Raw genomic sequence first — 23,330 nt, forward strand, 5'->3', positions numbered from 1 at the left:
GATAAAAAAAAGATTCGACCTTTCTCTTCTTCTTCTTCCTTCGTCTTCTTAGATTTCTCAGAAACCCTAAAACTGCAAATTCAACCTTCGATTTCACCGTTCTGCTGCTATTTTTAGTTGTTCGGTGATGGAATCTTAGGCTCTGCTTCTTGTCGATTGTAATTCCCGAATTGGGGATTTAGCTCTCATCTGAGATTGAAGAACAAAAAAAAAATTGGTACTTTTTGGTTTTGATGGCTTCAGATCGTGGTTCAGCCGCTGCTGCTGGTAAGCCCTATTGGATGAAACATGCGGAAGATGCGAAAATCAAAGACGAAGGTGAGAAAGACGCTGCGGCGAAAGCAGCCTTTGAAGCTACATTCAGAGGTGTAGACCAAACCACACATTTGATTGAAGCTGTTGCACCGTCTTCCGTGGTACATCAGGAATCTGATAGTGATTCGGATGATGATGATGAATCTGATTACTTGTCGAGGAAACCAATTGGTCCTGTGGATCCTAGCAAGTCCACAGCTTCTGGTGCTGGGGTTGGTGGTGGAACGGCTTGTGTGCCTTGTACATTTGTTGTTGTCACAAAGGATTCAGATGGAAGGAAGGTTCCTAATGGTGGAGCTTTGATTAGAGTTAAAGTGTCTCCTGGTGTTGGTGTTGGTGGTACTGATCAACAAGGAGTGGTTAAAGATGTTGGAGATGGGAGTTATGCTGTTACTTATGTTGTGCCTAAGAGAGGAAACTATATGGTTAATATTGAATGCAATGGGAGTGCCATCATGGGAAGTCCCTTTCCTGTCTTCTTTAGCCAAGGTAAATCAATACGATCAAGACTCTCTTTATGTATATAGAAACTTTGTTTGATTGGTAAAGGTCTTGACTTTGTGAAATTCTGAAACAGGGTCTTCTTCCACTGGACTGATGGGTTCTGCTCCAGCTTCATACTCGAATCTTATAAATCAAACCATGCCAAACATGCCAAATTACACAGGTTCTGTTTCGGGTGCTTTCCCGGGGTTGTTGGGAATGGTTCCAGGCATTTCCTCTGGTCCTTCAGGTGGTGCTATTTTGCCTGGAGTTGGAGCTTCCCTTGGGGAAGTTGACGATGGAGATGCAAATTCAGGTATGTTTATCATAAAATGAAATAGTTGTATTTTTTTAATGGAGAAGCATTGTATCCATATTCTCATCATGCGTGTTCTTTAACGAACTCGACAGATTCTAGTCCGCTGGAAAGGAACAGTGAAGGTCTTTTATCGACACTGGATTCGATGTCATCTCAGGTTACTGGATTGAATAGATTATTATTGCCTTGTAATTCCTGAGTAAATGTCTTTTTACTGGAATAGAAAAAGCTTTGTTTTGAGAGTTGTGTGATTCTTATTTATAGGATGTGGAGAAGTCAAAGAGAATCAACCATCTAGCAGGTCAGTGGAAATATGGAATGCGAATGATGATGAGAAGATTAAGGTTTGCGATTTTATTTTCTAGGAGAAGAAGTTTGTGTGAATGAACATATAAATATATCTCACTAAAAAATTCATCCTGATTAATTAGACATAATGTGGTAGAAAGCACTAATCTACTTTTCTGAGCATGCTAATTGCGAAGGCAAAACACCACCATATACTTTCGATAATTAGTTTTCCCTTCCCTGAATAATTTTTCGTAGTGGTTAAAGACACATATATTACACCTTGATACTTTCTTTGCATGCCCCTGCTTGTCTTCTTGCTGCTTTATATTGTGCAGAGATTTGTTCAATTCCTGTTAGAAAAAGATTAGAGCTCTACCACACATATCTTGTCTGAACTTTAAAAATCAGATGGAGGAGAAAAGGATGATTTTGGAGTCATAGGAAGAAGATCTGGAGTCTTTACGTAAAAGGTAATTTCAACGTGCTTGCCGATTTTACATCCTTAACCTGTCTCCATTTGAGTTTTTTCACTTCGACTACCTTCAGGTTCAAAATGCTGCAGGGCTGCAGCGAACCCGTGAACTCCATTCCAATGAATCCTCCCAGAAGTATACCAAGAACCATCCACAACTTAACGTATCCGGGAGAGTTTCTGCGGTTTTTTCGTTTAGATCTCCTTAATGTTGTTCTTGGTTTTGTCGTCAGCAACTCTTTGTTGTATTACTTTGGCATTTTCTGCCACAGTCCGTCGATGGAGCTTGCTGCTGCTTATGGAAGAATAAAAAATTTTAATACTCGACATAGAGATGCCAAACTTGTTTTTGTCCTATAACTAACTTCTGCTGGTCCAATTTACCTTCTAATGTATGTCAACATGTTTATCCGCATTGTGTAACTTTTTTGCCTCTACACCCCTTTTGTAAGTTGTATGTAACTAAAATTATCCAAATTCTGCTATGGCTCCTAAAGAATGACCAAAATTGGATATATGTACAAACCTGCTTATATATGCTAAAACAAAAAGATCCATATGCAACTGTATCTACTTTAACCAACCAAAAGAGAATGATTTGATAAGACCAAACTCTTAAACAATCTAGAGTTTTGTGGCAAACGTTAGAGAGATACATGTCTTTCATGTTTCATTAGAATAATACCAAATCTAAAAGAAGACGAGAGCGAGAAACCGAGAAACTTTGAATCATATCAAGAACCGAGTTAGTTCTCTCACTCTAATCACTCATCATCTTCGTCGTCTTCAATGTCATCAAACTCAGAATCATTCGCAGATTCACTCTCTGAATCAATCAACACATACGTCATTCTCCTCCTACTAGCTCTCTGAGGCCTCGATTTCACAGCAACATCTTCAGATTTCTCCGACGATGAGTTTCCAGCCACATTCTCGCTGCTCTCCTCTTCCTTGTTAGCCAACCTGCTCATCACTGAACTACTCTTCTTGTTAAACGGAGACGATCTCATCTTCCTCACTTTCTTCTCCGGAGACACACCAATCGCCGCAACCTCTGTTGAAGCAACCGCCTGCTTCCCTCTTTTCCTCGGAGCTGCTGGTGGTTTTGCGGCTTTACTTGCCGCCGGTTTTCTTCCTCCTTTCTTTGCTGGTGCAGCTACCTCAACTACCACGTCATCATCATCATCGTCCACGTCAATTGCTTTCGATGTTTCAGTTGCTTCTGTTGATAAAACCACAAGAAAGACAAGACTTAACTTTAGGACCCAAATTACATACAATAGGTTGTGTTAGATCAATGCTTCTTTGTCAAAACTGTGTATCAGCTTACTGCTTGAATCCGCAGCTGCTGAGCCAAAATTGTATTGAGCAAGCGGTAGATCCAACATTTCATCCTCCTGAACAGCAGCATACATGGCAGCCATGTTGGCAAGCAGCGCGTGCAAGAAAAAGGAAAAAAACACATTATACAAAATGGCAATACAAAAGGAAAAGATGAAGTTCTCATCAGGATGAATCAATATATCATTTAATTCTCTGCGCGAACTAATAGTCAAAAACAAAAACCGAACAGCTCAAGTATTTTCAGATTCCTACTGTCATTCAATTCAACCTATCAATTAACTATAAGCAATAATCACCTTTGCAACTAGGGCCTTCTTTTTGGCTCCTCCTTGTCTACCTTTTGGCTTCACCACTTCTGCTACGTTGTTATCTTATACAATCAAAAAAAAGTTTCCAACGTATATTAGATCCAACCAAGAAAACAAAACGCAATGAAAACGCTGGAGTACGAGGAGACTAACCAGTGTCAATTGCTGAATAGGAAGCCTCTGTTGTTTCAGATTCACTGGCTTTCTTTGTGGTCTTCTTTGCTACGGGTTTCTTTGGCGCCTGTTTTTTAGCCTTTACTGGTGCTCCAGAACTGGGACTGATTTTTTCCAGTGCTACCTTTCTCTCTATTTGGGCCTTATCAAGTTTCTGCAATATGAGGAACAAGATATATCAGTGACAAATTAAATATTAAGCGTTATATAAGGGATGCATTCTGAATCTTACATCCAGCTCCGTGTCAAGAGAGTCCAGGTCTCTCAGCCAGAGGGATCTGGGTGTGTGTTTTTTCAAGTCTTTAACTGATTCAATTATTTTTTCTTGGTCTGACAATAACTCCTCGACTTTCTCTTCATTCAACGATCCTCCAGCTATTGTCAATAAGTAGTCATACTCCGAGTTGTCTGAGCTTTCTTCAGATTCTTCAGGCATTAACTTCCTCGGAAATGGTGTAAACTTTCTCTGTTTCAAGTCCTCAACAAGATCAGCTTTCATTCTTCCAGCCAGTATGATTTCTCCTTTGTTAACTCCAAGAATGTACTTCACTTTGTTTTCTAGTTTCAGCAGCTCAAGTTCCAGATTCTTCAGCATAGTTTCCTGTATACATCAGAAGACAATTAAGAAGGTTAATGTTAGAACATTATCATGATGACTAAAACCTCTAAAGGACTGAATCATATTTTGCTTTCAAACCTTTCTCTTCTCATAATATTCTAGCCGTAGATTGAAAAAGTCTTCAAGGACTGCAACATAGGGATGTAACGTTAGTATGTCTTATAAAGGAGAAAAAAAAAACCAGAATGAAAACAAGTTGGAAATCTTCTTACTTTGTTCTGGAGACACATATTTCTTTAGAACACCTTCTTTATCAAAGAGATACATACTACTTGTAGAGATTGTCGTGGTGAGTTTGAATTTCTTAAGAAAGCCCTCTTGCCGAGCCTCCAGCATGTTCTTTTCACTCAATTGAAGGTCAAAACTCCCAGATGTAACGTCACTATCAGACCTCCTGAAGTCCTGCAGAAAAAAAGAACGACTCAGAAAGCGGCATAAAAAAATACTACTTTAGTTTCTAATTAAAGCATGCATTCTACCTGGAGAAAATTTTCTGTCTCTACTAATGAATCCAAGATTTGTTCATAATCGTTAGTCCACCTTCCGATGGGCAGCTCGGTAATTCTAATAGTTGTATCATCAACTTCATGGGCTTGACCACTGATTGTGTAGGTACTAGATCCATCATCATTGGACGCAGTTTTCTCAATAGTTCCTTTAAAACCTCTATACCAAGGATCCATAGGAACCACACGTTCACCATCGAGTCGACGCCTTATGTTAGCAACAATCTCTCTAGGGTTGTAGTTCGGTATGAACGTTTTCCACCCGCTTCCAATGCCTTCAGAGCCATTGACAAGTACAGTTGGAATTATGGGCATGTACCTAACCAGCATTAACATATTAAGTTACCTAGTCTGAAAAGAGAAAAAACAAACAATTAAGGAGGGGAAAGAATTACCAAGTTGGCTCTATCTTTTGCCCATTTTCGTTCAAGTAATCAAGTAGGACATCATCATCCTTGGGAAACAAGACCCTTGTTGCAGGAGAGAGTTCAGTGAAAATGTATCTTGCACTATCTGCATCTTTTCCGCCCTACAATTGGGTACACTATTATGAGCACAAGCATAGATTAATGAGAACAGTTGGCCCATTAGCTATCCTTACCGAAGCTCGTGTACCAAATTGGCCATTTGGTTGAAGTAAGTTGATATTGTTTCTGCCCAAGTAATCTTGTGCCATGCCTATGATAGTGCTAAAAAGACTCTGCCCGCCATGATAATAAGGTGATTGCACCGATACATAACCAACGAATTCGGCAACCTTAATTTCTTTAACTAAGTTTTTCTTGAATGCACAGAAAAGTATCTTTCTCTGACCAGGGTTGAGCCCATCAACCATTGAGGGAATTGACCGTTGAAGAAGGGCCCTGAAGAACAAGATCAGTTCTTTGTTCACGAAGTCACTGTATGTAACTTTCGGTTCTCTCGGATCAAGAAGAGTGCCAGGCTGAATGGAATAGAGGAAATCAGAATAGGCAGATGTAATAAGCAGAAAACAGATATTTTAAAAGATAACTCAAATCCTCCATACCACATAGTTCGAAAGCCAATTTTTTCGGGCTTCAATCTTCTTTTCACTGAAAGCATTCTTTTATCTACTATATCAAGCGCTATAAAAAATTATGAAAGAAGGAGGATAAAGTCTTTCTATAAAGTCTTTCTACTTACCTTCACAATGGGTGTTCTAATCTCACCTATGAATGATGGAACTTTGAGTAACGACGGCCAGTAATAGTGGAAAAAATTAATTATGAGCCCCTTTGTATGGGAACCATCATGATCCTGAACAAGGTGGAGAGAGAGAGAGAATTCGTCAAGAAAGCATATTTAAAGAATACTGCACTGAGTAAGAAGTAGACTGTAAACATACTTGATCAGTCATGATTATGATATGGCCATATCTCAATGAGTTAACATTCTCGTACTGCATATCTTCCTCTAGCCCAAGAATTGTCATTAAGTTCTTAATTTCCTTATTGCTTCTAATCTGACTGGGGTCGGCTTCCCTAACATTCAATAGCTTTCCTCCAAGCGGAAACACACCATAATATTCTTGACCCACAACAGCCCTACCCGCCATCTGACCATAAAGAGTATTAGGAGTGTTGTGATAAAAAATGAAAGGTGGCAGAAACTATAGATCAGAACCACTTACAGCTAGACTTTTGGCTGAGTCACCTTTAGTCAAAATCAACGTACAATCTTTAGAGTTCTCCCCTCCAGCTTCGTATGCATCATCTAACTTCTCAACTGCAACCCTCTTTTTTTTGGCTCCATCACTTTTCTTTAGGTCTTTTCTCTGCTTGAAATCGGCCCATGAAAGCAGATTCTCCACTACGCCAGATTTTCCCACTAAAACAAACATTATATAAGAAAAAAGGATTCGTCACTCTTCTAAAAATCAGTTAGATCACTTATCCAAAAAAATAAAGACAGGTAAAGCACACCATACCGTTCTTCAGAATATCTTTTGAAAGCTCACATTCTGATCCGAAACTGCTCTGTCGAAGAGTCAGAGTTTCTTTTGTTTGGGAATCAAAAGCAGGATTGTCAATAAGTGCATTGACAAACACCCACAGATGGTTCTTCACATTATGGCTCTTAACGTTAGCGGTTTTACTCTTTTTGTTTACAATACCCACAATATAGTTTGTGATCTGACTCGTCACATAATCAACATGAGTACCACCCTTGATCGTGGCTATGGAGTTGACGAAGCTGACCTGATAGCAGCAGAAAACGTTGTTAAGGCTTTACTCATTCTTCATACGAAAAAAAGGTAATACTAATACACAGCAAAATGTATACACACCTGCTGAAACTGTCCATCACTTAAGCTAACACATATTTCCCATCTGTCATTAACTTTCTCAGTCATCCTAATCACAGAAAACACCAAAGATCAAAGATACATTCCAAGAAACAAACCTTGGGAGAGGCTCAGTCCTTGATTTGTTAGCCACATTTAGGTATAAATCCACATAGTCAGTGAATGAATTGACTGGATCTCTACACTATACCCGTCGATGGATTCTGTTCAAGTTGTGATCGATGTTGAGAAGAATCTGATTAGTGTTTTTTTTTTCTCAACATCGATCACAACTTGCACAGAATCCATCTGACGGATCTCTCTGTTTGTTATCAGCGGCGTTCACGAGAATCTCATCAAAGATCTTATACAATCCAGGAACGTAGGTAACAGGACGATAAACCATCTCTTCGTTCTCATACACCCAAATCGCTTTGGGTGTGTTTCTCAATCGATCCGATGTAGGTATCAGGACGGAGAAGGATCTCTTCCAGCTCCGATTTCGTCTGATACATTTCCTCGATCGTCTTCCCGGCGGCGGCGGCGGCTCGAGGTTTCGCGACATTTGCGTTGTTGCTGGATTCAAGCGGGAGCTTGGTAGCCATGGTAGCGAGTTTCTGAGGGAGCAAACTTGAGAGTAGATCCTCAGATCTAGAAGCGGAAGAGAAAACAGATCTATGAAATTAGGGTTTTCGCCAAAGTAGAGAGGAGAGTGTTGTGTATCGTTTTTTCGCCAAAGCGATTGGGAGCTGCGATGTCTTCTGATGATCCATGGGAGTATCTGAATAAATAAAAATAGAAATAAAAGGCAAAATTGCAGCTGGTTCTTCAGAGAAAGAAAAATGGTGTACGTTATGGTTTTTCAAATTTAGGAATTGAGGTTGAAGATGATATTTAGGAACGTTACGGCTGTGACATACGACAAGTACCTCAAGGCAGTTAAGAGTGAAGGTACCAAATTCAGACGAAGAGTTCTTAGTGCACCCTGCAACTGTCAGAAGAAATGATCGATCCGCCCAAAGCGTGGTATGGAAGACATTCAATCCGAGAATCCACTTCATCCTAAAGCTTCCTTTGTTTTTTGTCTTCAAACTTAAAAACAAGAATTCAAAGTGTTAATTTTTGTATCTTCCTTAAACAGGATGAAATGGACTGGAGAGCAAAAAAATTCAGTTTGGGGATGTAGCAGAAGATATTGAACCTGAAGACATACGACCAGTGGGAAACTACGCTGTCTCAATAACCTGGCCCGACGGGTTTAGCCAGGTATAAATAACAAAACTTTGAAATCAAAACTAACATACCAAAAGATGTTAAGATTTTAAGAGTCTTGGGTTTGGTTGTTCTGCAGATTGCTCCATATGGTCAGCTTGAAACAATTGAACGGCTAGTAGATGTTCCTCCATTGTCTCCAGTCGAAGTCTGAGACTCAAAAAACAATAGTTTTTCCCTTTATGATCTCTCTCGAAGGACAAAAATTTGTATATTCATTCATATAAAGGAAACTACTTTGAGAGCATGGTTAATGAATCTTATAATGATGAAAAATTGCAAAAAGGGTTATTGTAAGCTTTCATTGTTCCCTTCTATAAAGTACAATTATATCCACATGTTTTGCAATAGAACTTGCTTTGTCTATAACTCATTATTAGCTAAACCATAAAAGCATTGCTATCTTAAACGCAATAGCCTTTACATATTAAGGCAAATGTGTGGATGTCGGACGTATTGGGTAATCCTATAAGAGAAGTTAGATATCATTTTCGTACTAAATGATGATAACTTTTGATCTTGGTCTCTTTCGAACACATGATAGTGGACCATGTGCGGAAGAACTCGATCGCTTCACCAATAACACATGCAAATTAACTTAATCCCGTTTTTTTTTTTTTTGTTGCGTAGTAAACAAACAAGAAAAAACAAAACTACCATGATGAAAATATTTTGTTTCTTGTTAAACTAATCTTTGATCTGATTCTGACTGTCCCACTCTGAAACTAAAAGAGTTTACAAAAGAAGTAACATAAAATCTAGAGATTGGTATAGTAGGAGTTGTAATGGAACAAAACACGTGGTGGTGCATGTGTGTGTGTGTATATATTGCTTTGTATGGATAACAAACAGTCATTTATGTCGGCGAAAGAGAGTAGGAACCGGCTTTTAAAAGCAAAAGGCAATTTGTAGTTGTACTCTCTCTCTCTAGTCTCCTCTCTTCCCTTCTCTCTTTTTTATTTGTTTGTCTCTCTTTCTATGTGTCTAACTCAAATCAATTTCCAATTTTTATGATATGTCAAGATTTTACATATCTTAGGACAAAGTTAAAGAGCTTCTCAAATTCAACATTTAGTGTAACTCACCTAAATTACAGACAGTAAAATCTGAACTACCTTTTTCTTCTTTCCTTTTATATACACATATATTGAGACTTAACAGTGTGAAAAATGGACTAATTTGAGTGAAGTAAAAAGAAAGATGTGTGAGCAGAGAAGGTAAAGGGAGGGCTTTAAGAGGTGGAAGAAAAGTTAGTCGTACACCTTTTTTGCAGTTTCTTCTTGTTGGTCACACTATACAAATCACTACACGACAACCCCAAGTTTTTTTCCTTCATCATATCAGATTTTTAATTTGTACTTGTGCAGAACCGAAATTATTATGTCAGATAAAGTATGTTAGTTAGCTAACTTCAAGTTTGTTGTGGAGAAGTTGGACATAACCGATTAAGTTTTCTTTTTTTCTTTTACTATTCAAAAATTATAATTTAGGTATAGTCCATTCCTTTACTACGAATTACGAAATGAATTATGAAATTAAATCAATTTTATACATAGTGTGATTTCATTTTCTTGATGTAAAAAAGTGAGAGTCGTGACATCTATACATGCAAATAAAACATCTAGAGGTAACTAAATACATTATGTATTTACAACAAATCAGTAAATGGTAAATATATTGGAAATTTCAAATGATTTTTTTCTGAACTTATCGTAGAATAATGATTGGGCCAAATCTGGAAGAAGAAAATGACAAGGTATGGACAAAACCAAACTTTTGGGGTCTGGTCCCCGATCCAGATTCCTCATGTGCGGTTGTGTGCCTCTTGTCTTTTTCTTTTGGACCAAACTATCTCTCGTTTAACCTTTGAACCAATATTTGGGACCTTAGTCCTTTTGGTTTTAACATTTTAAAAGCCAGATTTTTTTATTTGCTATCACTAGATTTTTATTTAGTTTTTTTGGGCAAATATTTAGAATTTTTTATTATTATTATTTGTTTTTTTTTTAAATTGATCCAATCCAAAAATAGCAAATTCATTCCTTAAAGTGAAACAAAAGGTAAAATGGGATCACATTAATTATCATTAAAAAAAGTATATTCTACAATTATGCAAATGCAATGAAAATGAAATTTATGAATTTTCAATTCGATTAATTTCCTTCATGAAAATTAAAATTTGAAACCAACCTCTTTTGTTTTCATTGTATCAAAACTAACAGAGTTTTGTGGCACAATTGGCAGAAATTTTTTTGTTGGATTTAGTATTTATAAGTCAAAGAGGAGATGAAAAGATTTTGATATATATAGACAAACAAAAAGAAACTTGTTGTAAAACACTTGTGGACTCCATAGACCGGCCCGCTCACAGTCCGTTAGGACATGGCCTTACGGCCCATTTACTGTCCGCACATGTACGGCCCATCGGCCATAGCTTTACGGCCCATGGCCATTGCTTCGCGGCCCATGGCCTATGTTATGTACTCTATTGCTTTATGGGCTTTAGCCCTTGTACTCCTATTATATATACATGTATGCTCGACATTAATCAATAAGACTAAGAGATTTCACTTCCTAAATTCTCTAGTTTACAACACGTTATCAGCACGATAGTCTCTAACCCTAAACCCTAAAAGCAGCCGCCGCTTCCTAAACCCTAAAACCCTAAGGCAGCCGCCGATCTTCTTCTCTCTTCCACAAACCCTAAACCATCTTTCTTTCTTGCTCCCATCCGAGATCAAACCTTTTTCTGTTCGAAGATCTCCTTGTTCACGAGCATACCTTAAGCTCGTGATCAAGCTTCTATCGACAGCTTGATCGAGGATCTTGGTCCGTGTTCGGGGGTGAGTTCGTCTGTTCGTGGTTCGTGATACCGGACGAGAGAAGTACGAAGCGGTTCGTGGGAAGCTGTTCATCATCCGCGGAACCTGTTCGTTGTTCTGTCCGCGGACGCTGTACGTGATCCAGTACGTGGTTCTGTCCGAGATCTGGTTCGTGGTTCTGTCCGAGATCTGGTTCGTGGTTCTGTCCGAGATCTGGTTCGTGATTCTGTTCGTGGTCCGTGAACGAGAGAGAGTTAAAACCGAGGTCTGTTAGCTCCCGGTCCATATCCAGTCAGATCCAAACCGGTGAAAGGTAAAAACATGGCTGAACCCTCTTAGAACCCTAATATCGAACATGAACATTAATGAACTATTAAACCCTAATACTTCCAAGTACATAAACAAACAAACCTTAAAGTTATATCCATGTAAATCTTAAAATCGGATTGCATAGGGCTGTTAGGTTGTTTGTAAATTGCACCAAACTTTGTCAAACATGAAATCGAATTTGGTTGTTTGGATTGTTTGTTGCATAAGAGCCTAGAACATGAACTTGTTAAAATCGAATATTGCTAAACTGTTCTAGGATTTAAAACTTGGATCATTCATGCATCATAACTAAAAATTGGATCATGTATAGGATGTTAGAAAAATCGGCTGCATGAACTAATTCTTAGGATTCCTTAAGCATAAATTTGAACATAAATTTCCTGCAAATTTTCGGCCATGAAAACATAAAAATCGAGCATGAATCATGTTCTAGGATTATTAGGATAACTTCCATAAACTTTTAATCATTATCCTAAAACTTAAATAAAATTAACTTTAATGTTCTAAGAGTATGTCCGATTAAATTAAAAACTTTTGTTAAGTTTCTATAAAATTAAAACATGAAATCAGAAATTAAATATTGGTTAGGACAAGTTCCTAATCATCTAAAACTCTTAAAACAAATTTACTAAATCCTAGACTAAAAGGAAATTTAAGAAAAAAAAGGGAAATCCTATCTAGAAATAAGGAAATTATTGCATGCATACATATTTGATTTTGTTGTCTTTGCATGCATGAAGTTAAACCATACAAAATCTATAATGGGCAAGGACATGTTCGGTCTCAAATACCGCATGGCCCAAGGCATGTTTCGGTCTCAAATACCGCATGACCTGAATAAATGTTTGTTGCATGATTCGGTCTCAAATATCGCATGCTAACTATCGGTTGTCTATATTATATGCAGATGGCAAACCTCAAAAGCCTTGACTATCCCATCTTGCAAGCTTCTGGAAAGAACTACTTGGAATGGGTCAAAGACACCGAAATCCACCTAAGGTCCAATGGCCTAGCTGGTTGCATTGATGAGGAAGTTGAGAGCACTGATAAGAAAAAGAATAAGTGTCTCCAACATATGCACCATCACATTGCAGAGAGTCTCAAGAGCCAGTACCTCTTTATAGACAATCCACTCGCCCTTTGGACACAGCTTAAACGCCGTTACGGGCACCAAAAGACGGTGCTCCTTCCAAAGGCCGAGTTTGATTGGAAGAACCTAAGGATCCAGGATTACAAATCCGTGGAGGAGTATAACTCTGAGCTTTTTAGGATTGTCTCACTCCTTAGGTTATGTGAAAAAGAGGTGACTGAAAGGGAGCTGATAGAAAAGACTTTGTCTACTTTCAGCCCTAACAATAGAGTTCTTCAGCAACAGTATCGGCACCAAGGCTTTGCCGATTATGGGGCACTCATTGAATGTTTACTGCTAGCTGAGCAGAATGATGAGTTGCTGCTGATGAACAGTGCTATGAGACCTCCCGGTACAGCCCCATTACCGGAAGCAAATAAGGTTGATTTGGGAAAGAAAACTACAATGGAGCCTAAGGAGCCCAAAATGCCCCATGAGACCAACTATGTCCACAGAGAAAGACACTACGGCCAAGGCCGTGGTGGCAGAGGACGTAGTGGCCGTGGCGGCCGTGGCGGACAGGCCGGCCGAGGAGGCCGCGGACGTGGTGGTAAGGGCCATACGTCCTTTAAACCACGTACCAAGGTCAAATCGGTCTGCCACAGATGTGGTATGTCAAACCACTGGTCCAAGACTTGTAGAACTCCCAAACACCTCATTGATGCATACCAAGAAGTTCTAAAGAAAAATCCGGAAGCCAACTATGCGTACATCGATGATGAAGGAGACTTCGATCATGAGAATGACGACTTGCTAGAGACTTCCGATTGCCTTCAAGATGATGATTGATTTTCGTTTTAAAGCGGTTTAATTTCAATGCTTTTATGCTTTATTTTCCTTTATTGTATTGGATGATTATTTAATTTAATTGCAATGGTTCTTTTATTTTATAATTGTCCTATTAAAATACAAAATTATGTCCTATTTATAGAAATGGCCAAGGACATGAGTGAACTAGTGGTGGACAGTGGATCCAGCCACACTATACTAAGAGACAAAAGATATTTCATAGATCTCAAAATGAAAAGTGCAAATGTTAGTACAATTGCGGGTATAGCCAACATGATAGAAGGCTACGGCCAGGCTCACATTTTGTTGCCTAACGGCACACACATTGAACTAAGTGATGCCCTATACTCACCCAGCTCTAAGAGAAACTTATTGAGCTTTAAAGATATAAGATTAAATGGCTATCATGTTGAAACCAAGGGTGAAGGAACTAAAGAATTCCTATACATTACTGAAAATGTAAACGGCCAAAAGAAGGTCCGAGAGACTATACCCGCACTAGCCACTGGTTTATACCATGCTAAGATAAACATGATAGAAGCTAACATGGCTAAGCACAAAATGTTCACTGAACAATTCACTCTATGGCATGACCGGTTAGGCCACCCGGGTTCGAACATGATGCGTAAAGTAATTAAGAGTTCAAAAGGGCACAACCTTAAAGAGAAAAGAGTTTTCCCTAAAAATCTCACTTGTGTAGCATGTGCACAAGGGAAACTCATTACAAGACCATCACCAGTAAAAGTCACAAAAGAGACTTTGCATTTTCTGGAAAGGATACAAGGTGATATATGTGGACCAATACACCCACCATGTGGGTCGTTTAGATATTTTATGGTTATGATCGATGCATCAACCAGATGGTCTCACGTTTGCTTGTTATCCACAAGGAACCTAGCATTTGCTAGGCTGTTGGCTCAAATCATAAGATTAAGAGCACACTTTCCAGACTTTCCACTAAAGACGATACGTCTAGATAATGCTGGTGAATTTACATCCCAAGCGTTTAATGATTATTGTATGTCCATGGGGGTGAGTGTGGAACATCCTGTGGCACATGTCCATACACAAAACGGATTAGCTGAATCCTTCATTAAACGTATACAATTAATAGCTCGACCATTGTTAATGAGATCGAAGCTTCCTGTGTCGGCTTGGGGACACGCGGTCTTACATGCAGCAGAACTCATACGCATCAGGCCATCTAGTGAACACATATATTCACCATCCCAATTATTATCGGGTCAAGAGCCAGACTTATCCCATCTCAAAACATTTGGTTGTGCCGTTTATACACCCGTTGCTCCACCACAGAGAACTAAGATGGGACCTCAAAGGAGGATGGGAATATATGTGGGATATGAGTCTCCCACCATAATAAAGTATCTTGAGCCATTGACAGGAGATCTATTTAAGGCCAGATACGCGGACTGTCAATTCGTTGAGTCCGAATTCCCTATGTTAGGTGGTGAGACCAGCAAGCTGGTCAAGGAATTAACATGGAATCAAACATCCTTAAATTGGCAAGATCCTCGAACTCTAGCATGTGATGCAGAGGTTCAAAAGATTATACATTTACAACAGCTAGCTAATCAATTGCCAGATTCCTTTGCTGACCCAAAGAGAGTAACAAAATCGTACATACCAGCTTGCAATGCACCAGTACGTATTGATGTTCAAAAGGAACACAATAAACAAGTTGCTACAGAGTCTAAACCACGTTTGAAACGAGGTAGACCGTTAGGTTCCAAAGATAAAAATCCTCGAAAGTCTAAAGGTGCAAAACAGACCGAGGTTCAGGGAATTATAGAAAAACCAGACATGGCCGCGGAAATAGTTAATGTACCAGGTGAAGTTCAGGATGCTGAACCTCATGAACCTGAAGTAATTGATAACAATGAAGTATCAATCAATTACATAATGTCTGGAATAAAATGGAACCGGAAAAATGTCGACATTGATGAAATATTTATAAACAAGGTAGCACTTGAGATAAATGAGGATCTAGAACCCACATCCATATTAGAGTGCACTCAAAGTAAAGATTGGCTTAAATGGAAAGAAGCCATTGATGTGGAGTTAAACTCTTTAAAGAAGAGAAGTGTGTTTGGTCCGATCTTAAGGACGACACCTACCATTAAACCAGTTGGACACAAGTGGGTCTTTGTAAGAAAGAGAAATGAGAAAAATGAGATAGTGAGATACAAAGCACGGCTTGTAGCACAAGGATTCTCTCAAAGACCCGGCATAGATTATGAGGAGACATACTCCCCTGTGATGGATGCAACGACTTTTAGATATCTAATAAGTCTGGCCATAAGAGAAAATTTGGATTTACGGTTAATGGATGTTGTAACCGCCTATTTATATGGTCCACTGGATAATGAGATTTATATGAGATTACCAGAGGGTATAGAACATAAAGGTAAAAGTGGTTCTCGAGACCAATACTGCATAAGGCTAGACAAATCGCTTTATGGACTGAAACAAAGTGGTCGAATGTGGTATAACCGACTAAGTGATTATTTAGCTAAGAAAGGCTATAAGAACGACCCAATCAGTCCATGTATATTCATAAAGAAGTTTGCAAACAAAGGATTTGTGATAATAGCAGTCTACGTGGATGATTTAAACATCCTCGGTACCTCTGGGGAAATCGCCCAAACTGTAGAATACCTCAAGAAAGAATTTGAGATGAAAGACCTAGGCAAAACAAAATTCTGTTTGGGATTGCAGCTTGAGTACAGAAATAATGGGATCCTTGTGCATCAAAAGGCATACACAGAAAAAGTACTCAAGAGATTTAATATGGAGCAAGCTCACCCATTGACTAGCCCAATGGTTGTTAGAAGCTTAGACTTGGATAAAGATCCATTTGCTCCTAAGAAGGCCAATGAAGAAATTCTTGGACCTGAAGTGCCTTACCTCAGTGCTATAGGAGCGTTAATGTTCCTGGCTAGTCACACTAGGCCGGACATATGCTTTGCTGTGAACCTCCTAGCAAGATATAGTTCTTGTCCGACTATACGGCACTGGAATGGTATTAAACACGTCCTGCGGTACCTGCGAGGGACGGTTGATTTTGGTTTATTTTATACTAACCATAACCAAGAAGGTCTAGTTGGTTTTGCTGATGCAGGTTATCTATCCGATCCACACAACGGTAAGTCACAAACAGGTTATGTGTTTACGCACGGTGGTACGGCGATCTCTTGGCGTTCGATGAAGCAGACTCTTGTGGCCACATCGTCAAATCACGCGGAGATCCTAGCCATCCATGAAGCCAGCCGTGAGTGTGTTTGGTTGCGGTCCATGACTCAGCATATTCGGACGGATAGCGGCTTAGAAGACAGCAAGGAAGCAACCGTCATCTACGAGGACAATACGGCTTGCATCGCACAGCTCAAGGAAGGATACATCAAGGGAGATCGGACGAAGCACATACTGCCGAAGTTCTTCTTCACACATGAACTACAAAAGGCCGGAGAAGTTCAAGTGGTGCAAGTACAGTCCTGCGACAACTCAGCCGATCTCTTCACCAAAGCATTGCCGACATCGACGTTCAGGAAGCTCACGCACAAGATTGGGATGCGGAGACTTCAGGACTTGGAGTGATGTTTGGATCAGGGGGAGCAATGTGTGCTGTACTCTTTTTCCTTCACCAAGGTTTTGTCCCATTGGGTTTTCCTGGTAAGGTTTTAATGAGGCAGCATCCCCTAAGCACATTGCAGCGATCCCATCCAACATGGCACGGTTATCTCGTCCAAGGGGGAGTGTTGTAAAACACTTGTGGACTCCATAGACCGGCCCGCTCACAGTCCGTTAGGACATGGCCTTACGGCCCATTCACTGTCCGCACATGTACGGCCCATCGGCCATAGCTTTACGGCCCATGGCCATTGCTTCGCGGCCCATGGCCTATGTTATGTACTCTATTGCTTTATGGGCTTTAGCCCTTGTACTCCTATTATATATACTTGTAACCTCGACATTAATCAATAAGACTAAGAGATTTCACTTCCTAAATTCTCTAGTTTACAACAAAACTGACGTATTATTTAACTCATGATCAATTGTTTTGTTTTTTTTAGATTTACTTATGAGTATTTTACTCATCATATTTACAGACTGTTACGAGATCCTCAAACCGTTAATGCGTCAGATAGTGCAAGGTAATTTGGGTAAAACGGTTACAAGCCTACTTGTTAGATATACATATTAAGTGGGTTTCGTATTTTTTTTCCTCAATATAGGTTGTATTTTATTATTAGTGAGATTTGTTACTAGAAAACATGTGCAAAAGGATTTAGGGAATTGAATGCAGTGAGTAGTAGAGTACGTAGTAGTTAGTGGTTGAAGTAAGTTAATGCAAAGATTAAAGTAGATAATTAAGTGTTGCTATATAATCGACTGTCTGTCTTTGCTGGTTAGTTTTGATCATCGGGCAGTGCAATCTGCAAATTAACAAACATACTCCAAAAAAAAATATGGGGCGTCTCGTTAGAGGAGTATTACGGAGAATATTATGGGATAGTAACGTATCAATATGTGTTGTGTTTAAAGTCCAATTGTGATATGTCTTACGTCCCGATATATTAGGACTTAGAGTCTATCTTATGTCGAGTCCGGTCTGTATAAATATCACGTCATTGTTATTCAATAAAGTTAAGCCAGTTTGATATCTAATTCTACATGATATCAGAGCTAAGATCACAAAAATTCTCTAAATTCTTTTTCTGAATCGATAGTTTCAATTCTTTTCTTTGTTTAAGTTTGTTTCTTGCGTGACAAGAAACCATGTCTGAAGTCGAAGATGTTTCTTCTGCAACCAAAAAAGCTGTTGGTCAACAGCCGGAGCCACCGGTGGTGTCTCCCTATCTTCTGTCCAGCTCCGACAATCCCGGTTCCATGATCTCGTCTGTGTTGTTGAATGGTGAAAATTATAATGAATGGGCTACGGAGATGTCTAATGCTCTACAAGCTAAACGCAAAACAGGCTTTATCAATGGAACAATCTCAAAACCTTCCATTGCTGATCCTAACTTTGAGAATTGGCAGACGGTGAACTCAATGATTGTTGGTTGGATCCGTACTTCCATCGAACCAAAAGTGAAGTCCACCGTTACGTTCATATCTGATGCTCGTGCCCTATGGCTTGATTTGAAGCAACGTTTCTCAGTGGGAAACAAGGTGCGAGTACATCAAATCAAGGCTCAAATTGCAGCGTGTCAACAAACTGGACAACCCGTCATCGATTACTACGGCAAACTATGTCATCTTTGGGAAGAACTACAGACTTACAAACCCTTGACAGTTTGTAAGTGTGGTTTGTGTACGTGTGGTGCTACTCTTGAACCTGCTAAAGAGAGAGAGGAGGAGAAGATCCATCAATTTATTTTGGGTCTCGACGATTCTCGCTTTGGAGGTCTTAGTACCAATCTTGTCGCAATGGATCCATTGCCTTCTCTTGGGGAAATATATTCCCGAGTTATTAGGGAAGAACAGCGTTTAGCTTCTGCTCGGGTTCATGAGCAGCGTAACGAGGTCGTGGGGTTCACGACTCAAACGGAACAGAGTGTACTTCCTTCTTCCCGAACAGAGATACAAAGTGGAGGAAGATTGGAATCTCAAGTATCAGGTCTCGCTCTTCCATCTGCTCTCATTGTGGACGTTGGAACACTTTATCCAAATGTAGGAAATTTGGAAAGTTGCACCTTGGAGTAGCGAAAGCAAAGAACGCAAAGAAGTCTATAGTGGTCTTGATGATGGATTTTAAGGTTTATTTGACGAGCATCAATCTTCACGACGACAAGGCTGAATCATCATCATGTATAGAGCATGAAGGTAAACTTATTAGCCTAGACAATTCATATGAAGTCCATGTATCTCAAGTCTTTCACTGCGACGGTTTGTTGTTATGCATCACCAAGGACCACACTAAGCTCGTGGTTTGGAACCCGTATTTAGGTCAAACCCAGTGGATCGTTCCGACACATACTTTCTCCAGATTGAACTTTTATTCGTATGCTCTTGGATACGACAATAGAGCCGCAGCTACAAAATCTTGAGATTTATTAATGTATTTTGCCCCAAAACCTTTGTTGAGACCAATATCTACGACTTTAACTCTGCTTCATGGAGGGTACTTGATGTCTCTCCAGACGGGAAGGTAGATTATTATGACCGTGGAGTCTCCCTCAAGGGAAATACTTACTGGTTTGCTAAAGAGAAGCCTTCAGAAAGAAGAGAAGGTGTGGAAGAGGAGGCTTTCTTGGTTTGTTTTGATTTCACAAGAGAGGTATTTGGGCCGCTTTTCCCTCTTCCTTTTGAGTGGTTTGTTGAAGATACTGCCACTCTATTAAGTGTTAGAGAGGAGCAGCTTGCGGTTTTATTCCAGCGATGGGACACATCAATGTTGGAGATATGGATAACTACTAAGATTGAGCCCAACGCCGTGTCCTGGAGCACCAAGTGTTTCTTAGCTCTCAATATGACACCACTCACTTTCTTTGGCTTTCAGTTTCCGGTCACAGCTGTGAGTTTCTTCATTGACGAGGAGGAGAAAGTCGCTGTGGTTTTTGATAAAGTCGTTCAAGACGAGAATGGTTATTATGTAAACCCCATTCGCAACTTAGCTTACATCCTTGGAGTGGATGGATCCCTCAAAAAAGCATCTCTTGGAGATTCTCAGTACAAACGTTGTTATCCACTTGTGTGCTCTTATGTTCCAAGTTTAGTGCAACTTACTAATTAGTCTTTTTTTTTTTTTTTTACAATAACTTATGATTTATTTCTTGCATATTTACTGGTTTGTTTTCATCTTTGAACAAGATTTATTAGTCCATTAATTTGTTTCTCAGCCTTCTTTTTGTTTCCCATATTTGACCCTCGTTTCACTGCCTTGAGTTACGTAATTGCCTTGTCCTATTATACTGACCGATGCAAAACAGAGCAGGCTGCGTTTAAGTTAGCAAACATGCTTAGAGAGTTAAAGTTTGGCATAAGATAAGTTGAATAGGTGATCGTGTGTTCATTAGACAAGACTACAGAGGTGTTTCTCTTCTCTTTATCAAGGAATAATTCAAGGTTGATAGCTAGTTATCCGAGATAACTAAAAAAGCTTTCACTGCAGAAATAACACCAAGTCCTTTCTTAGTCTTTTAAAGCTCCATAACACCTAATAATACTCTAAATGCACAAATGTATGCAATACATGCTTCTAAATATCATAAGTGCATATTTAGACAGAAATTGCTATAAAATCTAAAGAATCATTTCTATATGATGCAAAAAATAAACTAAACAAGGCCTAAAATATGGTTAAGTGCAGTGACATCAGTAAAGTTAGAATATTGGGAAACCTATATATATATATATAAAGCTTATGTAGGTCAAATCTTATTTAGTATCTTTGACGAAAAGAAGAACTTTTACACACAATTAGGAAAACAATTAACGAGCGACGTGTAGAGCGAAAGAGGAAAAACGTCGGAGAATGGGTGAATCAGCTGGTGTAGTTTCTAATGCTGGCTGCATGTTCCACGTATGAGAATCAGCTTTAGCATCTCTTGCACATCTGTTTTTGGAAAAAGAGAATCACGTAGTTTTTAGAGAGACAGAAACTACAGACTCAATCATAAACAAAAGTACGAATTTACATATAACTGACTTTTCTCAAACACAGAAAAAAGCTTGGAATTATACAGTCCCAAGTTACTCATCAGCACTGCAAGCTTCTCTTGGTACAGAGTTGAAATCCGATAAGGAACTATTGGTGTATGGACCGACAGTCTGACCAGACCTGTATATTTGTTAGACGGAGATCACTTAAACTTTGAAGCCTCCACAAAATACAACGCAATGTTGCAGTGATCTTGTTAAAGGCCGGTAAAAATGTCAAGAAAACATTTATAGGGTTTATAACAATATTAGGGTTTATAATAACCGACATAACAAAGCCCAACATGAACTGTCGGCCCATACACCAATACTCCCCCGCACGACAAACGTGAAGCGCAAAACGCAAACTTTGCAATAGAAAAGCAGAATACTCTTTAGTCTTTGGTAAAAGGGAATAACAACATCACGTGGGTGCAAATCCTGCAATCTCCACACATAATTGTCCTAATCTCGGACAGTCCACAAATCAGACATAAAAGAAATTGACCTAAAAACATGAGTGTTCCAAACAACTCCCCCGTAATGGTAAAACTATTACCAAATAAAAACTTAGAAAAATTCATAACTCAAACCCATGTAAATCCTAACCCAATAACCCTGTAAACCATAATCAATAGTTTAAATAAAAGAAAACTCCCATGAATTATCGCAACAAAAAAAAAAAAACAAAAACAAAAACAAAACAATCTCCCTCTAACAAGCTGCTAGATCGGAGATACAAACGACGAGACACATAACCAAATTCTCCCATGACGTAACCATATTTGCTATTTTTATTTTATTTTTTCTTTATAATAAAAAATCAAATAATACCCAAGTAATTAAGAAAAGAAAACAAAATCACGTAATCTTCACTACTTAGATTACGGACGTTTACGTCTTTGAAATCGTCTGGTTCGTCTTCATCACCACCATCGTCTTCACATCCCATAATCATTGGGATCACAAAAATACTAACGCAGAAGTTTTAAAAGGATTGTCTGCTCTGATACCATAAAGAAACTACATAAGGGTTTTGGGAGAAATTCTTTACTATTTTGTTGTCTCTCTTAATCAATGATACAATGGTTTATATAAAACTAGGTCTTAGGATTTATAACAATCTTAGAGTTTATAATAACCGACATAACAAAGCCCAACATAGACTGTTGGCTCATACACCAATAGGAACTCCATATCCATTCCCCTGAAAAAAATCAAACAAACAGAACATAAGAGTAGACTATAATCATTTCACTACAGACAACAGAAACGTCTATGAAACAATGAAACCTATCCCATCAGGGAGAAACAAAAACTAAACCTTATAAGCCTATGAACCAATTCAAGCAAAGTATTTAAATTCACAAAACATCCATAAAGATTCAAACTTGAACTCATAAATAAAAGAAACCTCAACCAAAAAATTATGAATCATACTAACCGGAATGTGATGATTATCTGGGTGCAAGCTTATTTTTGCTGCAATTGGCATAACATCCTGCTCTGAGTTAACCTGAAATGGTGGGGATTTGGGTTCATCAGACTTGCGAAAGCTATGAAAATTGAACAGAGAGATAAACACAAAGTTACCTTCATATTCTTGGTTGAATCTTTTGTTTTATGAAAATATATATCTTAACTTTGGATATTTAAAGTAAAATTTTATGTAACAATTTGTTCTTGCTTATTTTATGTCTCATAAATTTACTATTTTTTTTAACAAAAAAATATCTATTAATATCCATTATATGTATTTAGATGTATTAAAAATATATCATATTTTACAAAAACTATTAATCTGTCAAACATGCCCATCCTTCATTGCTTTCCTTTTGAAAAACATGTTTTTTTACATTCATCCACATAAGTAAAGTCATGAATATCATTTTATGTTAATCACATGTGTGATATCTTACTTTGACTACATATTTTTCTGTAATGATATAGCTTCAATTGGTGACCAAAATTTAGGAAAAGAATGAGGAGGAATATCACATTCTTCTCTATTCCTCAATTTTTTTACCATTTGAAAGTAATATTTTTTCCCCTACATTCCTCTACATTTTTCAAAAAATAAGGAACAATAGAACAAAAATGTTCCTCCCCAAAATTGATAAGGAACAAATGTAACAAAAAAAAAAGAACAAATATAAAAATTCGTTTTTTTTACTTTAAAATAAATAAAAAAAT

At 38.5% G+C, this 23,330-nt stretch overlaps 1 protein-coding gene and 2 pseudogenes across 8 annotated transcripts; 2 read left to right on the forward strand and 1 right to left on the reverse strand.

The window, feature by feature from the left end:
- On the forward strand, positions 6-2,317 carry LOC104788458. 8 transcript variants are annotated; one of them, XR_002032752.1, is made up of 6 exons: positions 6-804; positions 893-1,114; positions 1,210-1,274; positions 1,382-1,461; positions 1,744-1,878; positions 1,955-2,317. XR_002032752.1 is itself a non-coding variant. In XM_019227698.1 (6 exons), the coding sequence occupies exons 1-5, from the start codon at positions 234-236 to the stop codon at positions 1,833-1,835; spliced, it is 957 nt and encodes a 318-aa protein (XP_019083243.1). In that variant the 5' UTR covers positions 6-233; the 3' UTR covers positions 1,836-1,878; positions 1,955-2,317. The 8 variants fall into 8 exon arrangements, 5 of the variants coding, with proteins under 5 accessions (XP_019083243.1, XP_019083245.1, XP_019083246.1 ...); XR_002032758.1 differs by having other exon boundaries at positions 1,382-1,418; XR_002032759.1 differs by having other exon boundaries at positions 1,382-1,418; positions 1,971-2,317.
- Positions 2,432-8,707, reverse strand: LOC109125880 (annotated as a pseudogene).
- Positions 18,276-20,217, forward strand: LOC109125886 (annotated as a pseudogene).

This window comes from Camelina sativa, chromosome 1 (assembly GCF_000633955.1).
Source record: "Camelina sativa cultivar DH55 chromosome 1, Cs, whole genome shotgun sequence".
NCBI classification, from domain to species: domain Eukaryota; kingdom Viridiplantae; phylum Streptophyta; class Magnoliopsida; order Brassicales; family Brassicaceae; genus Camelina; species Camelina sativa.